The sequence below is a fragment of the Onthophagus taurus genome, chromosome 7 (assembly GCF_036711975.1).
Source record: "Onthophagus taurus isolate NC chromosome 7, IU_Otau_3.0, whole genome shotgun sequence".
Taxonomy (NCBI): domain Eukaryota; kingdom Metazoa; phylum Arthropoda; class Insecta; order Coleoptera; family Scarabaeidae; genus Onthophagus; species Onthophagus taurus.
Window position 1 is genome coordinate 14,601,902 of NC_091972.1, and position 25,054 is coordinate 14,626,955.

The 25,054-nt window shown below is 35.9% G+C and overlaps 1 protein-coding gene across 5 annotated transcripts; it reads right to left on the minus strand.

Annotated features, from left to right (window-relative positions):
• Positions 1-274: 274 nt before the first annotated feature.
• On the minus strand, positions 275-23,388 carry LOC111429598 (uncharacterized protein PF3D7_1120600-like). Of its 5 annotated transcripts, XM_023043890.2 has the most exons (8): positions 23,288-23,388; positions 21,344-21,431; positions 14,156-14,293; positions 10,262-14,102; positions 10,085-10,203; positions 6,200-10,015; positions 1,132-2,945; positions 275-896 (listed from the first exon to the last, which is right to left on the minus strand). In XM_023043890.2, exons 2-8 carry the CDS (start codon positions 21,425-21,427, stop codon positions 347-349), a joined length of 10,362 nt encoding a protein of 3,453 aa, XP_022899658.2. In that variant the 5' UTR covers positions 21,428-21,431; positions 23,288-23,388; the 3' UTR covers positions 275-346. The 5 variants fall into 5 exon arrangements, 4 of the variants coding, with proteins under 4 accessions (XP_022899658.2, XP_071053830.1, XP_071053829.1 ...); XM_071197729.1 differs by having other exon boundaries at positions 6,200-10,170; XM_071197728.1 differs by having other exon boundaries at positions 6,200-10,203.
• Between the last annotated feature and the right edge of the window lie 1,666 nt (positions 23,389-25,054).

Here is a 25,054-nt window from a genome sequence, read left to right on the forward strand (position 1 = left end):
CGCGACCGAGAGGCGATACTAGCGCCACACTCCGGTCCTGCTTTGTTTGCGGTTTGACAATGCGTTTCCTGCCCAGATACGGCTCCGTTCATTTCCCTCCCTGCCATTGTCTTATTTACGTCTGCTAACCGGGGCTGATATGCGTGTGTTTGCCCGTAGAAAGTCATCATCAAAATGTGAGTTTTCGCAATTTGGGCCGCACGAATGAAAACAACGGCCGTTTCACTGAAGCTTAGTTTTCATAAGGCGGGCTAAAATTATTAAATCGATCTGCTTTTAATGTATAAAAATAAGGGTATATAAAAAGATGTTGTATAATACATATTATAAAAATAAATTGATTCTATCAATCTAAACTATATACTAAAGGTTTTTCAAAATTTACTTTAGATATATCTTGTATCTGCTTGTTGGCTGCTTTTAATATTAATTTATCATCGTCTTTTGTTGCAAATAACTTTGAAAAACGATCTTCGTTTTGTCTTTTATCTCTCAACGATTCATATGCTTCAATCAACTTTTTGTACTTATCCGTACCTGTCCAATTAGTATTTTTACGTGAAAACCTATTTACAACATCATTTTGATCTTTTCTTTGTAGTGAGGTTTCTGCATCAGGGAATTGCGTTGGTCGATTCAGGTTTGCTACGAAATAAGTTTCGTCATCATTAGATAAATTTACTTCAATCGGGACGATGTGTTGCTCGGAATCTTGTATTATATCACGTATTACACTCTCTGTATTATGCGAAGATTCGTCATCTTCAATTTTTGTATTCCCTGATGACTCTATAACTTGAGCTTCGTTAAACAAATGACTATGTATTGTTGAACGAAGTGATTTACCATTTTGTTCTACGAGGTCTTGTTGTGGCTCTTGATATAAATTTAATGCTCTGGAAATGAAGAAAAAATATTGAACAATTATTAATGGAAAAATACATTTTTAAATGTTAACAGGAACCTACAGATTTTTGTCTTATCAGAAATAGAAACATTTAAAATATTTGTGATGAAAGTCATGAAGGAATTTCGAAGACTGGTTTGCTAATAGAATTCGATAACATAATTTCCTGAAGGTCCCTGTTCTTAGACTTTAAATTACTCTTGTTAATAATGGATACATCATACAATTTTCGTATCTTTGAAGAAGCTTCCTCGTTGGTATCTTCTTCGTTATCATCATTGCTCACTCTTTTATATCTTTGTTTCTGCTTCAACGATGAATCTTTATGTGGCGTTGAAGCTTCTCGAACTTCAATAGGAGATCGTGAAGATGGACTTAAAATATCATTAATCTCTTGAGAACCCGATCGTGGTTTTGGTTGATATTTTGAAGAAATCATCATATTAATTGGTGTAGATAAACTTGATTGTATAATTCTTTGAAGACTTTGAGGTGATAAGCGTTGCGGACCCGTTGGATTAGGAGGTGCGTTACCACCTCCCATTGAAGCTTGTTGCGGATTTCCTATATTATTCATTTTCATCATATTTTCTTTCACCATACCATCAACACTAAATGGTGGTAAATATGTATTTGCTCCGCCTAATCCTAATTGCATTAAATCTTTTGTAACCAAATCTGGGTAAGAATATTTTGTTGTATCTTCGGCAGGATTACCAGGATTATTTGTTGCCCCTGAAGGACCACTAGGTCCTTCAGGACCTCCAGCTCCTTCAGGACCTCCAAGATTTGAAGAACCTCCCACATTTCCAGGACCTGCAAGATTTCCAGGACCTCCGAGATTTCCAGGACCTTCATCAGGACCGTTCATCTTCTGTTCAGATCCATCAGGACCTCGAGACCCACCTGGACCTCTAGATTTTTCAGGTTCCCCATATCCTCCGCCCGTAGTTAATTGTTGACCATTTTGAATTGCGCATTGTGGTTGATTGGCATGTTTTGTTGGCTCGGGTTGTGGTTGTGGTGCGGGGGCTGGTGGTGGTTGAGAACGTATTTGTAGTTCTGTACCATGTTCTTCAGATATTGAGGGATTAGAATGAAGGGAGAAAGGAATCACATTTTGGTTCAAAACCATATTTCCAGAATATGGTACTTGAATGTTATTTAAGTCATTTCTTCTATAATCTTTTAAATCGCTGAATGGTAAATCTTTATCTGCATGTCGTACGTCATCGTGAATTTTTGTAGGTGGATTTTCATGAACTTTTTGATGTTCTGAAATATATTGGTTCATATCTTCAATTTTTCGTTGATCTTGTTGGGTTTCTATCAACACTTGCTGTCGGTGTGTTACCTCATTGTTGGAAATTTTATTCATTTGAACGGAACGTTGTAATATTGTAGTGAATTCAACTTGTTTATTTTCCGCTTGAAAATTTGCCATGTTTTGTTGATGTGGCGCTGCAAGTTCTTCGTCGGATATTGGAGGTTCTTTTGGTTCTTTAACACCACTTGGGCAAGTTGATGCTGAAGACTTAGAATTCTCAAGTAAATCTGTTAACAGTTTGAGATGATCTAATAAATAATTTCTAACCGGAGTTACTTGTACTTGACACCTCATAGACATTCTTTCGTATTTCTCTAACAATCTTTGTATCAATCTTATTCTTTTTCTTAGTTCATCTTTATTGTCATCCGCCTCTTCTTTTCCAATGTCCTGTTCACCACTTGGTTCTTCGAAAAGTAAATGCCCTTGTTCTTCTTCTGGAGGAGCAGTTACTGAGTCTTGGCTCGATCTATATTTTATTTTAGGCAAAGGATAACCCTCTGCTATTTGACTACTCTTCTTAAAATTCCTCATTCCTTTAGTTATACGAATTATATACAATTTTAAATTCGGTGATAATTTTAAACACGTTTTCCTATGCACTTGATCTGCTACTATTCTATTTAACATTACGATAACTTCATGTAACATTTCTTCAGCGTGTTTAATATCAACTTTTGCTTGATCTTCTCTAAATGATTTAATATTCATCTGTAGAAAAAAATATCTATTAAAAAATATTGTTTAAGGATGTTGTTTTTAAGGGTTTATTTGTAACGATTATGTAGGGCAACAACTTGAGTAGGAACTCTGAGTACTACATTAAGAATCCAAGATACACGGGTCTGTAGAAGCCTAGAATGCCGATCAGGTCAGTACTTACTAAACACTATCATAACAATAATCCACAAACAAAATAACGCCCAGAAAAAGAAAAGAAAGAAACGAACAAACCTATACAATATAATACAGATAACTTGCTTCAAGACAGTATAAAGTAGTTATACTAAAAAAATACTGGATGAAAAAATACAAAAAAATTTAAACGAAAAGAAAATGAGACTCAATCATACTCTGCCTTATGTGAAAAACATATAGAAGAAAGAAACAACAAAATTATATGGAATGAGGGTCTATAAAAACAAAAGGCATGTCAGAAATGGCTAAATCAAGATAAAGTAGAGTGATAAAGATAAACTTGGATGACACAAGAGACAGAGTGTGTAAAAAACTAGATCTGAGGAGGATCACGAGCCTCAATAGCTTGGAGCTTGCTACGATCCTTAGCTCATAGCACTCATAGCTTATGTGTTAGCACAGATCCTAACACAATCACTAGCAACACATAGAGTAAAAAGACTCGGTAGAAATAAATAATGTAGACATAGTAAAACAGCACTGAAAGCAATAATGAAAAACAATATGTATATATTTCCTTTTCTTACGACCGCATCTTGAGTGAGATGATGTTGCTTTACTTAAATAGAAAAAACTTCTTGGAAATAAGAATCTCTTTCAGAATAGCTCGCAGCTTTAGATAGCTATACAGAAAACGCAAACGAAAGTTTTAACCCAGATATGCCTAACGTTTTGTATGTAAATCACATATTTTCCGTCCTTCTCCTTTTAACCTTGATTATTTCTATTAGTTTCATTGCCATCAAGCATTAATGTATGTGTTGTATAACAACTGAGGATTCTTGGCACCTTTTACGCTAACTTCATGTGAAAACAACATGTCAAAAAGAAATATTAACAACTCAGACTTAATTATAGGAACATGTACTGAATATTGGGTAGACATTCTCCCTTGACAGTATACAACACGTTTATACTTTATCAACAAGTCCTCAAACCAGTGTTGACTTATGGCATTCAACTCTTAGGTTGGACCAGTCAAAGCATAGTTATAGAAGACTCAATACTGTTGAAAACTACATACTACCAAGAGATACTACTATACGAGTAATAGAAGAATAGATATTGCTGGTAGAGGACTAAATACTACCGATAGATGACTATATACCACTTCCAGAAGACTACCTACTGCTGGTAGGAGACTAGTTACTGCTGAAAAACGATGACGTGTCTTTTCTCGTCTTTGAAGACTTTGTGAATGGCGAGGGTATTCCAGAGACTTAGAAGGAAGAATGAATAGTACCGATCCATAGAAAAGGCGATAAGAAAACCTGTCACAACTACCGATGTCTAACAGTTACAAATTAATTAAGCAGACTATGAGGTCCAATACTAAAAAACTGAATACAGGGAGAATAGACGCCATTTGAAATGGAAAAACAGTTGATTGGGTATAGAACTTGACGATGATAGATGACCAGCTGGTGGTGGCTCAGGATGAGGGGAACCTTGAGTATGTGATAAGGAAATCAGATGCATACGACCACTAGGGCTTTGTAATGAAAAGAGCAGTATCTTTGCGTAGGCGAAGAAAAAATTATCTGGTTTTTAACACCATCATCAAAGCGTGAAGAATAGAGTGGGAATAAAATCTCTTCTTGAACAAAAAAAATTCTAAAAACACACCACAGCAGTTATACATCTTTAGCTCTGCGGTGCTGCATGGATGCGAAACCTGGTACCTAACCAAACAATTAGAGGACCGCTTACAGGCAGTGGAAGTTGACTTCTGGAGAAGAGCAGCTGGTAATACCAAAATGGACAGAGTGTGGAATACCGACATATACAAGATTATGGGGTGCAGGCAACGATTGTCAACTTAGTGCATATAAGATGGGTAATGAGAGAATCAAAAAACGAGGCATTGAAGTCTAATAGAAAGAATATTCAGGGGACATTCAAAAACTACTTGGGCATAGAGGATTCGAAAGGCTGAATCCATATTGATTGTTTCATTAATCGAACTTTAATTTTATTTCTTCAGAGGTGTAGAAATAGAATTTCTGCTAAACTAATAGGGACACGATGGACGACATTCAAGTTGGTAGGAGAGATAGTTTCAATAGAATGGAGAAGTAAGAAGCAAACCACTTCAACAAGGCACTTTGGGTCCCGATTTATATTAAGCTCAACACAGATGTCTACTGAACAATTTTAGATAACAATGTACTTGCCTGCCTGCGTTATGGCAGTTTTACTCATGCTACTTTTAGGACGACAACGCTAGCTGTCATGTTGCGAAGTTCACCATCGATTGGTATGGTCACAACGAGATTACTCGAATGGATTGACTTGCCCAGAGTTCAGACCTGAACCCCATCGAGAACCTCTGGGATGAATTGGATCGTCAATTTAAGGAGTGCAATAACCGTCCAAAAACGCAGTAAGAACTTACGTATCTTCTCTAAGACTAGTGGAAGAAAATATCAGTAGCCATCGTAGATGGAGTTGTGGAAAGCATGCCAAGGAGGGTTGAAGCTATAATATTCTGATAATAAAATAATAATACCATTGACATAAATAACATGATTACATAAAAAATATGTGAAAAAATAAACAGAGAAAAGGTAGAGTTTCTCAATATCGGGAGCACTTTTAATCAGGATAGGGTGCGCAATTTCATATGAACATAAAACCTTTGCAGCTTTCTTCACGTTACTTAATGTAAACATGTCCGCATGTTAGATCTTCGCTGATGAAACATCATTCAAAGATGTCCTCAATAGAGAAGTTAGGAGGAAAATCTAGAATGTTGTGCTGGTTGTGCTTCTTTCCAAGTGTTGATGACACTTCCCATACATCTCATTACCCCATAATGGCATGAGAGGAAGTTTTTATAAAACGAAAAGAACAAGAACTCCGACTAAACCATGAATACTCGAAGGACATGGGAAAACAAATATTTTTCATTGATGAATTCAGTGTAGGTCGCACATATGATATATGACAAACTCGTTAATGAAATTAAAATTATTAAGGAGTATAGATTTGGGATAGCAACAATATAAAGTAATTCCATAAAATATATTTAAATTAAAACTACTTACCACATTTTCATAAGCACATTCTTTCGAATTTGATATACTACCTCCAAATCTATTAAATAATCCACTATTATCTTTTAATTTCCCATAAAATATATTAATAAGATTCATTGGTAAATCACCATTAAGCATATTTCTCATATCTTCCCGTTCCTTTTTCTTTTGTTCATCATCAGTTCCTTTTGATCGATTCGAAGCTTCGTCATATCCTTCAGATTGTTTTGTTATCGTTAAGTTATCCGGACATGCTGTTGAAATTTGTGATGAATCGGTGGCAATTTCATTTTCTGGTGAAAAGTCTTGGCTGCCACTTTGAGGCGTTTGAGCGTCACGAAAACTAGCGATATCTCCTGGATTGTTCGCACGCTCCAAGTTTTGACCAAAACGATGATTTTGAATGTAGTCGTTGTAATTGAATGGTATTATTTGATTGAGAGGTGGTTGGGATACTTGTCTGGTAAATTGGTGAAGATTTCTTAATTTTCTACGAAGACGTATGTTTTCTTCGCCACCGTCATCTTCGAGGATTGGAGAAAGATAAGATGACTCGGATTCTAAATTTTTTAATTGTCTGCCTAATGTACTTCTTTTTGAATTGAAACTGATTGGTTGTTCGATGACATCTTTAAAACTTTCAACATCATCTAATTTAATTTTTGAATTTTCTGTTGATGTTCGTTCAATATCATCAAAATTTTCGTATGAATTCTTAGATATGTCTACTATATCATCGAACATTTTTTTTTTAAGTTTTTTTTTTTGGTTATCAACTTTTTTTCTGGGCCGCGAAACTTCTACCAAACCTCCTCCTGTATCTGGTGTTGTGTTTTCATCTCTTTGTTTTTGTTCTTCGTATTCTTGCTTACGTTTTACTGGTATTTCTATGTTATCCAAGCTATCATCTCCGGAGGAAATTGGTAAATCATCATCATCTTGAACTGAAGCGTTTTCAAAATATTCATCGAGTGATTTATAGATATCGGGATTATGCGCTTTTTTTCTAGATCTCATCACGGAATCGTAAACTTTTTGAAATAAAAGCTTTTCCTTCAAATCTTCGTCTACCGATTCTATGTCCATATACGCTTCTTTGGCCGGCCTAACTACAGGAACTAAAGAATTTTTCATAATTCTCTTTTCGTGATAATACTCTAAATCATCCGGCGAAACATTTTGACTATTTTTTTGAACGGTTTCTTCTTGAGCTGCGTTTATGACTGGTATTATAACGTTTCGTTTCGGAGGAAATCTTTCGTAGTAAAATTGGTCATCATCTAAATGATCAGAACGTTTCGTTTGTTTTTTTCGTTGATCTAATTTTAAAACATCTTCAATTTCTCTTTTGAGCAAATCATTGTCGTAATAACCACCCGGGCCTCTAACACATTGATCTTTCGGAATGGGTTTTTGATGCTTTTTCTCCGAATGATGATGTACGACAGATGGACGAATATCTCGTCTCGATAAACTTGGTGTAAAACGATTTTTATATCGACTTATTAAACCTTGAATATTTTGCGATAAAATTTGATTTCTTTCGGGATTTTTAATCATCATGTTTCTTTGATCGTTTTCAAGAATTTCTTCTTCAGATAATTCTTCGAGAGATTGAGGTTTGTGAAACAAAGATAAGGGATATTTATCGGATTCCCTGCTCGTTATTATATCTTTAATATCATCTTCTCCTATATTTTGCGGGAATACATCGTCGGAATCTTGAGTTGACGATTGGAATCCCGTTGTGGGCGCTGAAGTTTTACCTCCAATATGCACAACAGTACTACTTTTGATTAAAATCGGTTTCTTATCTGTTTTTGGTTCTGATATTATTAAATCGGAATCTTCAACTGGATCCTCTCTTAATGGCGAAGACTGTGCTTTTAATGGTTCTCTATGAGCACTTTCAAACGCATTTGTGTTATTGTTACATTGAACCGAAGCCGATGCATTTAATGATAAACTTCCTGAGACGGCGTTAGATTTTGAAGCGGACGAAGTTTCAGTTTCGTGAGATGTAGGTTGATATGCTTTGAAAGCTGCTTGGCTACCGGAAGTTTCATCTTTAGATGATTCCCCAACAGACGCAGCTTGACCTTGTTTCGGCTTTTTATCTTTATCTTGCGTTTCTGGTTCTTTATCTTCATCAGAAGCATCTTTTTCGTCTTCATTTCCTTTATTATCATCGTTTTCATTTTCGGCATTTTTATTTTCACCATTTTCTTTGTTATCAGATTCTTTTTCATTGTCTACGTTTTCTGATTCATTATCTTTTTCATCGTTTTTGCTAGCTTCACTTTCTTTACCGTCTTCGCTTTCTTTATTTTCATCATTTTCTGTGCCACCTTCAGTTTCACTTTTAACATCTTCACTTGATTCCTTGTTTTCTTCCCCATCTTTTGATTTGGCTTGGTCAAGTTTGCAATTTCCGCTAGATTGTTTTTCGTTTTCATTCGAATTATTCGCGTTATCATCTTCCTGGTGACCTTTCTTCCTCATTTGATCAACTTTCGCTTTAAAAGCTGCACCAGTTTCATCGTGCCCCCCTTTTAGAGCTGCTTGTGCTTTTTTAGGCTGCCCTTCATTAAATGGTTTGGAAGTATCAGTATTATTGTTTTCATTTGTCTTTGTTGTATCGGGTGAATCACCTTCCTCTTTATAAATTTCATCTGGTTGTTCAGTATCTTCGTTACTCTCCGTTGTGGCGTCGCCATTTTCTTGAGTGTCTTCGGATTCTCTTCCCCCTTCGGTTATATCTTCAACTTTTCCTACTTTTTTTGATTCATCAACGGGTTTGGTTTCTTCAGAGTCAGAATTGTTTTCGTTTTCGTCTTGTCCTCCAGCCGGTTCGGCTTTATTTTCAGTTTGATGGATTTCTTCTCCTGAACTTCCAACATTTCCTCCTTGGCCATATGTTTCATTCTTATGGCTACTTTTAAGAGAATGTCCATTGGGCGAATTACAATATTTTCCTTTTTTAATTAATTCAATAATGTTTTTGGTTAACTGTTGCAATTCTTGATCGTTGTTCACGTCAACTTTGGGTGATTTCGTTCCTACTTCCAAATCAGAACCTTCTTCACTTGGATTTTCAGAACCCGCCCCATTTGAAACCATATTAATCGTTACGTTGAAATAATTATAATTGATTGCATTATCTCCTTGGTTACCAGCCGATGTTGATCCTGTTTCTTCTTCTTCTTCTAAAATTCCACCAGTTTCACTTTCTTCATCATCTTTTGATTCGTTATTACTATCATTTTTAGGTAATTCATAAACTTTGCCTTCACTTTTCATAGCAGCTAATGGTTCAGAACTTTTCCCTTCTCCAGCACTTACTTTTTCTCCTGCTGGTCGCGGCTTGGAAACTTCAGCAGTATTATCTTGATCAGAATTATCTTGTGGTTCAACATCTTTTTGTTCAGTATCATTTTGTCCCTCATCTTTTTCTCCACCATCTTTTTGTTCAGCATCATTTTGTCCACCATCTTTTTCTCCACTATCTTTTTGTTCAGCATCATTTTGTCCACCATCTTTTTGTCCACCGTCTTTCTCCTCACCATCATTTTGTTCTGCACCATCTTTTTCTTCCGAACCATTTTGTGCATCATCTTTCTGTTCACCATCTTGTTCCGGAACATCTTTTTTCCCACCATCTTTTTGCTCGGCATCCTTTTGTCCAGCATCTTCTTGTCCACCATCTTTTTGTTCACTTTTAACATCTGCCTCATCACCATTTTCCGAAGTTTCTTGATTATCTTCATTCGGCGGAGTTTCATCAGTCGATCCAGGATTACATTCGGAGGAGTGTTCAGCTTGTTCCTGTAGACATTCGATCAATCCCATTGACCCCGTTACCACATTTTCCAAATGACAAGTCGTACTAATTACCTTTGTGCCGTTACGATCTTGCACGTTCATCGTCGGGCTGCGTGGTCTCGGTTTCGATCGATAAACTGTGACAGCCGATTCGCCATCTGTTAATATCAATGCTCTTTTTTCAGTTACTGCTATAATAAGAAGTTAAAACAACTTGAAGTTGTTTGTGAATAATAAAGTTATGATTACCTTTATTAAAATCTTCATCTTTTTTTTCCTCAGATCTTGATGGTTTTATATCCATGTCATCATCATCATCTTTAAATGATCCAATAACGTCATTTCCTTCGCTGTTTTTGTAATTGTTATATTTGGCTTTGTTATTTTTTTTTGATTTTTTTAGATGTTTGTATATTACTTTTGGCTCAAATTCTTCTAGTTGTGCATCTTCTTTATTAGGTCTTCTATGTTTTGCTACTTTCTTTCTATGGCTATGAAGCGTTACCTTTTTAGGTTTGCTGTGATATTCTTTTTCATCATCTTCTTTGGTGTTAAATTCTTCTTTATCATCTTTTTCGTCACCATCTTCTTTCATTCCTTTTTCTTCATCATCATCTTTATTATTTTTTCCATCGATTACTTCCTTATCATCATCCTCTTCTTCCATTCCTTGCCTTTCTTCTTGCCTTTCTTCTTGTCTTTCATCTTGTCTTTCATCTTGTTTATCTTCTTCATTCGATTCTTTTCTATCATCATATTTATCATATTTATATTTTTCAAATTTATCATAATTATTTTTCTCTTCTAGTTCATCAGCGTCGACGTCATCATTATCATCTTTAGACTTGATTCTTCTTGCCATCACTTTAGGCTTAACATAATCATATTCATCCGTTGTTGTGTGCTTATGATGTATTTTTTTATCTCGATTTTTATCTAAATAGCAATAAACAAGTTGACGCTCATCATCGGAAACGTCTTTATCATAATTTTTGTTATGCTTTAAATGTTTTCTTTCTTCGATTAATTTGTTATTATTTTTTTTTCTTTCTTTTACTCTTTTCCTCAAATATTCTTCGTCTTCGCTTTCATTATCAGCTTCATCACTATCTAAGATAACATCATCTCGATATTTCATTTTAGGCCGAATCTTTTTTTTAATTTTTTTTTGAACATGTTTAATATTTTCTAACTCTTCCTCATCACCTCCTTCCTCCGCCTGGTTAGATGCGTGATTACGGGATTTTTCTCGATATTTCTCCAATTTTTCAGAAGAAATACTAATTGGTTTTGCTGAAATCAAAATACAAGTTGATTGATCGTTCGAATCTCTGTTAGATTTTGATTCTTCCGTTGTACTTTCAGCTTCATTTGATTCTTTCTCAGATTCTTGAGTATAACAAGTCGTAGCTTTTGTGAATCTCGTACTTTTCTTTTTGGAATGAGAACTATGTTCTGTTGAAGATATATCTTCCTGTTGATTCATTTGTTTGATATGCAATTCAGGGCCATTTTTTGTACTTTTCTCCCCATTCTTTTCATCGGAAACTTGAAAATCATCTATCGTGGTTATACTTATAGCTATTGCGTCCGAGGCGTTTTTATGATCATGTTTATGCAGTGATTGTTCATCAGATCTTCGTTTATTGGACCCATCGAGATTATTGAAAGAATCTGCGTAAGATCTTCGTTTTGGATCGATAACATCTATATGCAAAGTTTCGGTTTCTTCAATTTTTGGACTCAAATCTAAAGGTTCGTTTTCTTGAACTTTTTTTTGTTTGTAATGGGGTTCTTTTGAGTCATTTCCTGGTTCTTCATCTGGCTCATCATCTTCAGACCGTTTTAGCATGTTCAAATACAAATCGTAAGGATCTCTTTTTTCTCTCATTTCTTCGTTTGCTTCATCATTATTATCATAATAATAATAATTTTCCTCGTTTTGCAATTTTCTTCCTTTAAAATTCGGCATACTCTTTGATAATTGATTCGTTTGAATTTCTCGTTTTTGTTCAAAGTTGTCGTAATAATTATAATCCATTTGTTTAATTGGGCTAAGTTTCCCTTGGTTATTTTCATAATAAAATTGATCGTTTTCTAAGTTTAAAATCGATGGGTTATCAAGAATTACTTTTTTCTTTGCGATAATATTTCTTTTTTGATCAGTATCAATAACTTTTTCATCTAAATCGGAAATCTTTTTTAATTCTTTATTTTCGGTTGATTTTTTTCCTAAATGAATAACATCTTCTGAATCTTTAACTCTAAAACTATCAAGAGAATTAATCGTATCAAAATCAGCACTGCGATAACCCATAACATCAACTGGAACTTGCTTTTTCAACGGAATCACAATAAATTGATTGTCAGTATCGTCGTTGGTAATGATTGGTGTGGCTGATTCATCCTTTCTACCTAATTCTCTTTGCTCAGCGGCTGATGTAGGTTCTGTTAAGTCTTCCAATTCAATTTTCTTTTCTTGGCCCACATTATAATCAAAAGTATTGTCCTCATCTTCTTGTTCTTGCTGTTGTTTTTCTAAATTATGGGCATTTTCCCTATTTAAATATTCTCTTAAAGTCATTTTAAGATTTTTATTATTATCATCATCAGCGTTTTCAAGGAGCTTTATGTTAGGATTATTTACCATTGAATTACTTGTTGAGCTTATAGTAAACATTAACCCAGCGCTGGGTAAAATCATTGTGGTTGTTGAAGTCGTTGGATCGGATGTTAAAAAAGGGAAGTGATGATTACTTTTTTTCTTCTTCTTTTTATTAGCACTCGACCTTCGTTTACTTGTCGGAGCTTTCGGTTTAAATTTTTGTTCAGGGCGTGAATTGAATTTTAATTCAACGTTTGGAACGTGTTCTTCGTCGTCGTCTTCAGCAACATCGCGTTTGTTAACTGATCTTAATCTTTTATTGGTGTTTCCAAAGTTATAATTAACTTTCGATGGAAGAATTCTTTTTGATGCCATTATATTTTTGATTATTGCATGATTATAGTTTTCAACATCAAAGTTTTTGTACATTCCAAACGAAGGCGATTCCTTCTCCGTTGATGAAAAATCATCTTCTCTCATTCTCGGAGGTTGAGCTACTGGTTGAAACATATGAAGACCACTTCGATCGGCTTTAAGAACGTGGTCGATATTTTCTAAAAGGTTATCGCTATCTTTTCGAAGAAGCTCTTGTTTCGAGGGAATTTGATTGTCTCTACTTGGTGTTTCAATGTAATTAACCAACTTCATGAAATCATTATTTTTTGTTTCTGTTATAAATTTTGTTGTTGATTTTAAAGATGGCAATGAAAACGTGTCCAATGAAGGGAAATTATGTTGGGGTGGTGAATTTAAAGCTGATCCACTCTGCAATTGGGGTTGAAAGTAATGAGGTGGAGGTAACGTGAATTGAGAAGGTGGTGTTTGTGTTAATTTAGGTGGATTTTGTTGAAATAATGGATTAATAGGTTTCATTTGTTGCACAATCCCTGGATTCGAGATATTCCTACATGGTCTTCCAGAAACTTTGGCAGATTTCACGAATGTTTTGCAACTTTGGTTTTTGTTTAAATCATTACTTCCTCCAACCATATCTTGTGCTAACCCCAGAACATCGTGAGGCGAAGTGTAATAATATTCACCAGAATCTCGGCTGTCATTCGCAGATCTATTTTTCCACACAACATTATGTTCATTGTGATCGGGGTTAAGGCAGTTGTCCGATGATTCAGATGATTTCCTATGTCTACCATAATATTTTTGACCAGGGACGTTTTGAACACCTGTTTCACTTCTTGGAACAACCTTCACCTCACTACCACTATCTTGCTCATTATCTAAATCTAAGTTGACGCTTCCCTTAGATCTTCGACGTCTAACAAGACCTGATTTGCGACGTTTTCGTTTTCTTTTCTTTCTTAACGACCTTCTTATAGGTCTTCTTAAATTATAAATGGGTCGTTGATTTTGTGGCTTATTTCCATTGCTTAAATCGTAACTGCCATCGTTAGCAGGTTGCGACAAAACGTTTTGTGGGTTATCCTTTTTATTGAGAAAATCAATCTGATTTGAAGGTGTGGTAAAAATCTGAAAATGATATTTATCATTGTATTGGATTAACTAAATTACATAAGACTTACAGATTTTTTAAATTGATTATTATTAATCTCTGACTCTTGCGCTTGTCTTCGTATCCATCGAAAATCGTTTTGAAATTGTAAAACTTCGTGAAGAAAATCATTTACTTCCGGTGGATTGTCGGCATTCAGATGGATGGTCTATAACAACAAAAAACAATTTAACGCCCTTTCTCACCCTGAGATGTTTGGACCACCCCATTACTGGGTAGCTAAATTATTGTTTTACTTAAGGCCAAGGGCTGTTTAATAATTGATAAGATTACGTACGACCCCTTTGGGCTCGACGACTAAAGAGGAAGACTAAGGGAGTGAAGCGGTTTTGTAACCGAAGGGGTTCTCATAGGGGAAAGGGGGTTGAAAAGGAAACGAACGAGAAAATAAACAGGATTCGTGTAAGTTACTCGGTGTGACGTGAGGTGGCGTTATTATGATAAATGTTTAGTGGTTTTTCCAATTACATTCGAGGAGGGAAGAAGTCGAGAACAATTTTGTTTTTAATTGAAGGAATGTCCTTCCTCGTTCGTCCTCCTTTATCCAGTCATTGTACTCGGCGTCAGTTCCAACTTCGTCTACTTTTTCACCAAAGCAAAAGCAAACCCTTCTTTTCCCCATTTTTGTTTATTTTTTATTTCCTATTCACCTGCGTCTCATTAATTGTAAAATAATGAGGACGACAAACGTTGAGGAAAAACTCAATTATGAACCGCGAATTAGCACGGTTTAACGGTCGGTTAGTTTTTTTCAGTTGGTGGGATATAGATGGGGGATCTTCGTTCCGGGCGACTCGGGGAGCGAAAAAATCTTGTTAATTACTGTGGTGTCAGTCTCGCATCGTGACCCACTCAAGAAATACCCTGAATGCTTTCCACAAAGAAAACGTATTCACACCGCAATTTCGTGACGTCTCATTTATATTTATAATTGGAGGCGTATAGCGATGGAAAAGAAATAAAATGGTTGAAATAGTCAAGGGTGGGTCGAGCAATTAAGATAAAATGAGTCCATTTTATGATCTTTCGTTGGGAAGAAAAAAGTGGTTGAAAATAAAAATTATCATCCCCTCAATTTGTATGCGGGGTAATTCAATCAGGATTTTACTCGGTTCCATTCCGTTAAGAGCATAGAAGATTAGATCTACATTATTTTTTCATGTAGCGGCGCTATTATTTTAAATTCAAACGCCGTCGTTGCAAGAGAGAGAGGGTTTCACCCCTAAACCCAATTCGGCGGGGAGAGAACTCGTCGGTAAATATCCAGAGAAGCATAGTCGTCGTCGCCGCGCAAACACGGGGGCGTCGCGATGTGATCCTATTAAGGGGCCGCCTCAGGAGGAGCGGGCCCGTCGTCACGTAGAGACGCCACTTCCGGTTTTAAAAGGTAAACCGAACCGACAGGAACAATGGCAGATAATGTGGCCGCGTTCGCCAACGAAACGGCTCCCGCCCGCCGTCAGGTGCTCCTTCTCCTCGTCGGAGACTTAGCGCGGATTTTACCCCGAACAAAGGGTACGTCGAAATTCGTTTACCAACTTTCCTAAATGGATAAGTTTCGCCCGCGAAGCGTCACTTTAGGTACCCAAGTAAGGGGGCCATAGGGACCACGTCCTCATCATCTTCCTTCTCGTCCTCATCATCTACCTCTTCCGCTGTGCCATCGTCTTCAACGGGTCTGTTAATTTTCACACTCGAGAAATCGAGCATGAAAATTTCTGTCTTTCATGGAGTAACATTATATTTTGCTATTTGCCATTGATATCAACGCACGTAGCGTTTACCTCCCCCAGTTAGAATTTAGTGTCGTCGTTCGATACCGTCAGGGGGTTGTAGGGGGAGAAAGGATGTTTAACTCATCCCTAAACTTCTTCCTTTTTTCACTCTCGTGGTGGTCTCAGTTTTCCCAAGAGCTTTTCTTTTCCGTGTATTGAATTGATCAGAGTAACAAATAAACATTGATGTCATTGCGACTTGGTGTATTTTCTAAACTTTCTGTATACAGAACTTTAATATTTATGTATTGATGTATGTATGTGGGATGAAATGTTTACCTTATAGTGACGATTCATATCATTTTCTGATTTCCTCCTTCATAAAATTCCTAAATTATTTATGATTTATGGACACATCGTTTTAACTCAAATTTTAAAGATATTGGATTGTACCACAGTTTTTTCCAATGAACGACATAATAATCTTCATACAAATAAAGGGATTAATCAGCTACTTCAAGACTCTAAGCCTTATCACATACATGGTTTCCCAAAACTCCCCAAAACCCAATAAACCAAAACCCGATATCTTAATTCTTTCAAAAATTTTGAGGGGTTGACTACCAAATGGGAAAATAAATGTTTTCTTGTTTTTTTGCACGTTTATTACGATTTTTATAACAAATGTTCAAATTGTCGACCTTCTTTCTTTCTTTCTCGGTAAGTTTTTGCGCGAGACAGATATTTGCAACTGTTAGAAAAACAAGTGGTTCCAAGTATATGTGCCGTATGCCCTAATGGTATTGACAATAAGTGGTTCCAACAAGATGGTGCTCCTCCACATTTTAGGCCCGCAGTCCGAGATTTTTAAGCTGCACGTTTCCAAACCGTTGGATTGGAAGAAGAGGTGAAATTGAGTGGCCACTACGATCTCCTGATCTAACACCACTCGATTTTTTCTTTTGGGGGTTTCTGAAAAGTAGAGTGTATGCAATAAAACCAGAATTAATAAATGATTTGAAAAATCGTATACTTGAAGAAACCACAAATATCACTAGGGATATGCTCCTGATGGTTCAAAACTCTATTTATGAGCGTTTGGGTCATTGCGAGAGCGAAGAAGGTCGAGAATTTGAACATTTGTTATAAATATCGTAATAAACGTACAAAAAAAACATGAAAATATTTAGCCATCATAATTCTTGAAAGAATTTAGATATCGGGTTTTGGTTTATGGGGTTGTGTTTCATTTTTCATTGCCTTTAAAATAAGGTAAAACTCGACAGGGGTTGCTTTTTAAAAATGTAGGAGTTGTCATCTCCTAAAAAAACTCCACATTGTATGGAAGTTCTAAACTATCTAAGAATATAGTTTTTATGACTCTTTAGGGATCCCTAAATTTTCAAATTTTTTTCTTCACTCGTTCAAAACTTACAGTTCCGTCCCGGGAGTTTTGGGAAGCCGTGTATGGTCTTTCATAATAAATTAAATTATTTTTGAAAGATTCTTTTTTAGGATCCCACTCTCCATTCATCTTTTCTGCATAGGATGTCCATTTCTTTCTAAGTTTATCAATGTCGTTGCAATACACAATGTTTGTTCATCATCCCCCACCACACAATTTGGTAGTGTTATTGTAAAATAGTTAGATCGAAATTAAAGTTTAACGGTGAGCTTTGTGTTTATATGTGATCTTCCCACACGATGTCACTTTTCGATGATTGGTCAGAGTGCCCAAAGCTGCTTTTGTGCTAAGTATCAACAGGTTGTCTGAATGTGAAATACAGTAAACTTTTCTGACAAGCATTATGAAAGACTTAATTTCGTATCGATGGACCACATTTGGACCAAAAATGAAGCATTTGATGCACTTAGTGATACAGAGATGATGAATGTGTGTGTAATTTTTTGCGACAATCGTATAGCAGATTGTTAACTATTGCTATAATACATACAATAATATTTGCAAAACATTCAACAAGGTCTGCTGCCGTCGTTCAAAATTAAGTGGTTAGCAGCTCATAGAAGAAAAGAACGTTATTTAGACAGAAGGTTTGAACGGTTAAATAAAGACTTTGTCAATCTGATAGGAGCAAATCTACATCTACCAAATATCAATAGAAACTCGTCGATATCATTTGATGATGCGAGTGAAAAGGCAAAAATGCGAAATTTTACTCACTGCTGCATACAGATTATTGGAAATGTTATAGAATACAAAATTCATCGATGGAACAACTAAATATCGACGCTGCCAAGTCAAAACGGCATAAACGACATTTACTTGATTTTGCAGGAAAACAAAAAACTTCCAACATGTATTTAAATAGGCATTTGCGCTATCTTTAAACGAATATTTTTGCGATTGAAGTTTGTTTGCGAAGCTTAAACTGGATGCAGATTTAGAAATCTCGTAGCTATCTTAAAGATGACCATTTTGGCGTTTATGCCATTTGGGCTTTGACTTTGTGTACAGTTTCAAGATGAACATAAAGTAATGTTGTTAAGCAAAGAAAATATGTTGGTTGATAACAAGACAAAGTTAATATAAACAGATTCTACCAGACGAAACAAAATCGTTTGTTCTCTTGTGTCTAAATATGACATTGAAGTACCAGACTTTGATAAAACATCTATAAAACTTCATAGTCCTTGATCTATACTTGCCACAGAATCCGATAGAATAGTTGGTGTCCAAACAATCGTCGATGTTAACACTAATTGAGTGAGTTAGAAGATCGTTGTGACATTAAGGAATGGACGCTGTTTATAGATTGTTCTAAACCCAGTTTAAAACTCGTTCTTCTTAATGATGGATATCAACCACCTTCGATTTCTTTCACATATGAAGTTTGAGTATGTAAGTATCTTTTATATAGATTAGACACAAGCCAACATTCTTCAAATACATGCCACTATTTCAAAGTTACAGCACCTTTGTTTGATCTCCTTCAATTACTGCAAAAATTATTTTGTCAACCAGCAATGCCTTAAAATCATGGGACCATCACTACTAATCACCTCCAAATTGGAATCACCGGGTTGGAAATAGGATTAGGGCTGACGAGAGCAGAAGCTGTGGTCCGCAACGAACAGGGCTATCGATCCCAGAAATAAACACTATTACAAAACATTAACATGATCTATTGATTGCTACTTAGAATCTAAGGATCCTATAAAGATTTCGCGCACTCCGGAATCTAATAAAAGAAATTGGTAAATATACACTCAACGTCATCGCCTTACAAGAGATGAGATCATACAATCGTTTATAACTATAACTCGTCTAAACACACACTGGGATAGGTTTTCTTATAAAAAATAGAATAAAAGCCTCATAAGAGATTTTAAGGCATTCAAGCCTAGATTATGCACACTCAAGGGTTCAAAGAACAATTCCTTAATTACAGTCTTATATGCGTGCATGCTTCTAAGGAAGAAAAGGGGGAGGACGAAAATGTAACATTTTACGAGAAAGTAGAGTCTGTCGCAGAATCACTCATGACCAAGAACAATGTTAAGATAATTCTGGAAAAGAAAAAGTTTTTCGTGTTAAATTAGGAAGAGAGAACTAACACGTAGGACCATAATAGGAAAACGTAGCCTATTGCGGCCTACTGCAATATGATTCAGCCTAAGATGGTTCTACAGTCAATATGATAGATTACTTCATTGTTGATGCAAGACACTAATATGATATAATAGTTGATCTCTATTATCATGCATGCTACTCGAGAAGGTCATATGGGATGCAGATATCAACACACCTATGGAAATGCTGGCTTTTGTTGACGATGTTGACATCATTTAAGGTCAAGGAGATGCCTTTTGCTTAAAGTGGACTGAAATTAAATCTACTAAATCAAAACGTATGAACGTAAGCTCATCAACAATAAGAACGAAATTTGTATATCTGGACTCACTGGTCACATCGCATAAGAAAAGGAACATGTTAAATATACAGGGTGATTCTCGATCTATACGCATAAACTTGGGGATTTATTCCTCACGATAAATAATAAGTAAGAGATGAAAAAAATTGTAGCAAAAGTTTTTTAGTTTCCTAGATATCCGCGAAATTTGCTTTCAAGTCAAGAATACATAGACAGAACATCACAGAATCATCATCAGCACATTTTAAAATAACATCACAGCAAGTGTTTGAAATTAATTCCCGTGTTGTCTATACACAATTAGGATCGCCGAATTAACGATCTCCCACTAGTGCGGCCTAAACCATGATTTTGACACATTGTCTCGACAGCAACATGTATCACACTATGCTGTTTAAGTGTCCCAGAAAGAAAAATCAAGAGAATTGAGGTCGGGCGATAGAGGTAGTCAGGCCATTAAACCACCTCGACCTATCTAGTTATCTATGAAACTAACAAACTTTTACTACAATTTTTTCGCCAATTAGTCATTGTTTGTCATGAGGAATAAATTCTAAGTTTATGCGTATAGGTTGGGAATCAGCCTGTATAAAACCTTAATACGATCTGTTTTGGGCTATGGATCTGAATCTTGGATAATATCCAAGAGCGACGAAAGATTGCTAACAATATTCGAAAGTAAAGAATGGTGAACCGCTTGCGTTAGATGGGTCATATAGAGAGAATGAGGGATGAAGAAAAATCTAAGAGAATTACTAGATATTCTAAGACCCACATAACGATGTCATGTCACCGATGATGATGAATGGCTTAAACGAAATCTGATACCAGAATACTCTATTTTATATTTTCTTTTTTAGGTGAACGAAAAATTTTATTATGACTTTGGATAAAAATGACCCACGTTTATTTATACTAAAAGAACAAATTCGAAAATATATTTGTAGGACAGCAAATAAGAAAGCTTGCGAGGAACTATTAGTTTGAGGAAACTTTGAGTTGTATTGAAAAAGCTGCTGAAAGCATTTAAAAGACTGACTTAAAAGGACTAAATGACTTGTCTGAAGATTATTGAGAAATAGTTTCAGAACCCTATTCAAATTATAAATTTCTATCATGTGTTATGTCCCTAAAAAGATATCTTTTGTCACTTGGACGGCGGCACTGTGCAGACACTAAGGCATTCCACAAAGATAGTTCAACAACGAAAAGATGTAGGTAGAATAAAAGAACCCAAATATGCCTAAAGTCGTTACTGGGGGATACAGAATTGAATACTGGTTTAATAGCTAAAAAGTTCTACAAAATTCCACACTAACGATCAGTCTTGAATTATTTTCGTGTGATATTATTATTATTTAAAAAAAAACATCAACATCAATGCGTTTGTTTCTTAAGTGATTGAAATGGCATAACTTGATAATGTTGTCTAACTCTATTAATACTACAACACCCAAAATGAATAGTATTCAAAAAGGGCTCATTGATACAATGCCGAATTTATCGTTATGCTGTCAATCACTTCAATATCATGAATCGAAACCGTTCAAGATAGTGTTACCAAAAAAAAAATCCGTTTAAATCACTCACATCAAGTAGATCCCTCTCTGCCTGCGATATCCCTATGATGTACAACAACAAAGCCACTTCCTTTATCAGGGAACGAATAGCCATAAACCTGAAAGTATAATAGAGTAAAAAAAATGAGTAAAATTTTTAAAAAATGCTGCCCGGAAGTGATGAACACATGGATGAAATGTTTTTGGGCGGAGTGAGGAAGGGTAATCTAAGTGACAAGGGGAAGACGTATCAACTCCCTTTAAATCGTAATTACACCCGGAGGTCAGGAGCTCACGTTAAGGCCGTGTGATGAACTTTCGAGTCTTAACAACAAATCTTGGACAGATTACCGAGGACCGGACCTCGAATCCCTTTGGGATTTCCACCCGGTTCGAACTGACCTTAACTTAAATCGTCCTTTAAGGGCTCACATCTTTATTAATTATACCTTTCACGTGTATTACCCCCAACGCTTCTTACATTATTAATTAACAATTAAATAGAGAACACAAACAAAAAAAAATTTTTTCAAGTTGTTGAAGGGTTGTTCTTTTGCTTAAAAATATGCCGGTGTACGGGGAGTTTCCCCCCGTTTTTCACTCAAACCATTGTCATGCACATTGCCGCGCATTGTTCTTTGCTAATTGTTTTCTTTTTGCCTTGCGATCCTTCGTTTCAAGCAAGTCCTTAATTGCGGGGACTTAATTGGCGGTGAAGGCCTCTTTAATTTCAGAGCAGCTCGCGTAGTTTTGGGGAGAACGAACCGTTTCTCCCCCTTGTCGTAACCCACCCGCGTAAACAATGCACGTCAAAATATGCTTCCTCTCCCCTTTGGGAATAGTACGATTTTTCTTTCTTTTTTTCGTTCTGTTTTACACATCAGAGGGGTTGTTTTTATTCTAGTAGAAAAATAAAAATATAACTTAAACGGTTACAGTTTTATTATATTACAAATTGAAAGAAAAAAGTTTCAGTATTAAACGAGAATTTAAAGGGGCGATTCTCTTTCGTAGATTCACCATACGTTTTCCTTTTCGGTCCGGTAATCCCTAGAACATCTTAAGTAATCACCACTGCACCCTATAAAAGATGCCCCTCACCCCCGTTTATCTAAAACCAGGGGATAGAATCTTTCGGGAGTTGAGGGGAAAAGAGAAAAACTGATGCAGTCGAAACCGGAAGGCCGAAGGAAAAATATTGAAAATGAAAATGTCTGAAAAGCACTAGGAGGACCGCGTAATCTGCGGAATTATTTTAGTCCTTTTGAGGCGGCATTGTGGTGGCGGTACGAAAGGGAGTCCTCTCGCCGTGCATTAGAGTGCACCACCAGGACGGAGATGGGGAGAGCTTCGGTTAGACAATAACTTGTCGCGACCACAAAAGAAGAGTTTATATTAATTCAGCCCGGGGACATCTACGCAAGATTAAAGGGACGAGAGGCTCGCGTCACCGTATCGCCCTAAGTACATCCGACGGGACGGAACAGGAGAAGGCATCCCCCACTTCAGCCCGCGGGGGCCCGCGTTTCAAAGCCACCACGGACGCGCTACTTCCGCTTATCGGGAACGTGACGCTTTTTAATATTTTTCGCCAAATGGACCAAGCCTGAGGACGTCTCACTTGATGTGTGCTCGATCCTTAAAGATTAAAGGGTCCTTAAATAATATGCCTGAGACGAAAAGGAAAATTTCCATTTTTCTTCTACCCTTTTAATTTTTTTTTGTGGAAAAATCATAACCATCGAAACAAATACCTAAAATAATAAACCAAATAATAGGGGAGATCCAAAATAAGTTTACTTACCATTTTTTTTTAATAAAAATTGCTTCCATTTATCGTTGTTTCTTCATTCTAACAACTAGAACTAGTAAATGTCACAACTTAAACAACTTGTTATATCTATGTTAAGGATATTTTATGACGAAATAGTTTAATGAGGAAGTTATTTGGAATTAATTGATTAATAAAACTTACCAGTAGAAGAAATTAAGGAAACTCGTTTTGATTTTGATGGTATAAATTAATGTTCTTTTGACAATACTTTTGACACATCATGGTCGTAGACAATCATAGCTAAATTTTTAATGTTACTAAGGCAACATTTACGTTTGTTACTTCATATTTATAAAATTTCTTTTGTGATGTACATGCCAAATTCATGGATGATACGTAAATATCACTCATTTCAGCTCATACACTGCTCATTTTGCATTCATTCAGTGTGCCCTCTTTTTTGGAATTATTAATAGACTCACAGGAGTCACCAAACTGAAGAATCATCAAGTTATTACGTCAATATCTTAATGAGTCTATAAGAATTTTTGATGTAAATACGTATATGGTGCACCCGGAAAGATTACTCCAACAAGAACATCACTTAAATCAGAGTAATCAACTGTTGTAAACTCAAGAGATACTAAAAGTGACATGTCAGAGTTAGTACTTGACTTATATGTCTGGTTTAGGCCCTTTGCATGACATTCATGTACCCTCAACTTTCTTACATTTCTATTTGGCATTGAGTTTATCAGCAGAATAAACAAAATAGCTATCGATCAATCTCCAAAAATATTGGAATGGTAAGAGTCTCAATACGCAAGTCCTTCAATCGAACGAGAAAAATGTTGTACTCAAAACTTGTTTATAATCAATCAAAAAAGTCACCAACTTTTTGGGCATAAAGCGAAATCCTCAGCCAATATTGATTAGACGATAGAGTGAAATATTGTGTACTAAAATTGTTCATATTGAACTATAATAGTGTAATCTATAATGAGTTCAAGAATTGATGTCGCTATTTCCCAGATATAAAGCGAAAATCTTCATAACATGCATGGATTACAACTTATGGGTTTTGTACTTAGAAGGCAATATAACGTGACGTCATGATTCGTCGGTTGCATCCAGATGTGATCATGCTCAACCCAATATTAACACCACTTCTCTGGTTACCTTATATAGAGCAAAGTGGTCAAGGTTGAAAATCAAGTTGATGAAAGCCCAGATAATCTTTTAGAAGATATCTCAAAATTTCTGGAAAAAGCTTAAAATTGCATTGACAAAATTTTGGAATACAACAAGAATCTTGTAATTACTGTAGTACAGCGTAATTCTTGATATCTCGATAAAGTTTTGAGTATGGTCAGAATAATTCCATTGTTTTTGCTATATGTCGTCTATTATTCATTCCAAAAGTCAAGGCGAGAGATCGATATCTCCCCAACCGCCCGATGAAAAAGATTGAGGTAAAGTTTGTTGTAATCACTGAACATTTCTACATAACATATGTGAATTTAAAATTTTTCGTTCCGCGGCTTTCTTTTTATCGCGAGGTCAATGAAAAAAGTACCCGATTTTTGAAGGTGCGGGCAACTTTGTCCCCTTTGCGATTTGTTTTCGCAAAAACTATCCGACAAAAAAAATTTAATTATGAACAGGTGGTAACCTAATGACCATATTTTATTTTTTCGATATTCATTATAGTTTCGCGGAAAATCGAGGTTTAGTAGGACGCGGTTATGTCGAAAACGGCTGGGTGGATTTTAACGCGGTTTTATCCAAAATATGTCAAATAATTGCGTTTGCTAAGTTTTTTAGAGCGATTTACGCAAATTATAAATTAAAAAGAAGGGGAAGGTCCAGACTGAACGTCGCGCCTTTATTTTACCTACATAAAGATAAAAAGGCGCGACGTCCTGTCTGTAACACCATCTTTTCAGAAGTGGACAAAGTTGCCGATAG

What these genes read in the sequence shown, in the direction of transcription:
- LOC111429598 (XM_071197728.1), bottom strand. Translation starts at nt 21,427, where the DNA reads ATGGCTATTCGTTCCCTGATAAAGGAAGTGGCTTTGTTGTTGTACATC. An exon ending in ATAATCAATTTAAAAAATCT is followed by an intron (nt 14,103 to 14,155) that starts GTAAGTCTTATG and finishes TATCATTTTCAG; the next exon opens with ATTTTTACCACACCTTCAAA. An exon ending in AGATGAAGATTTTAATAAAG is followed by an intron (nt 10,204 to 10,261) that starts GTAATCATAACT and finishes TTCTTATTATAG; the next exon opens with CAGTAACTGAAAAAAGAGCA.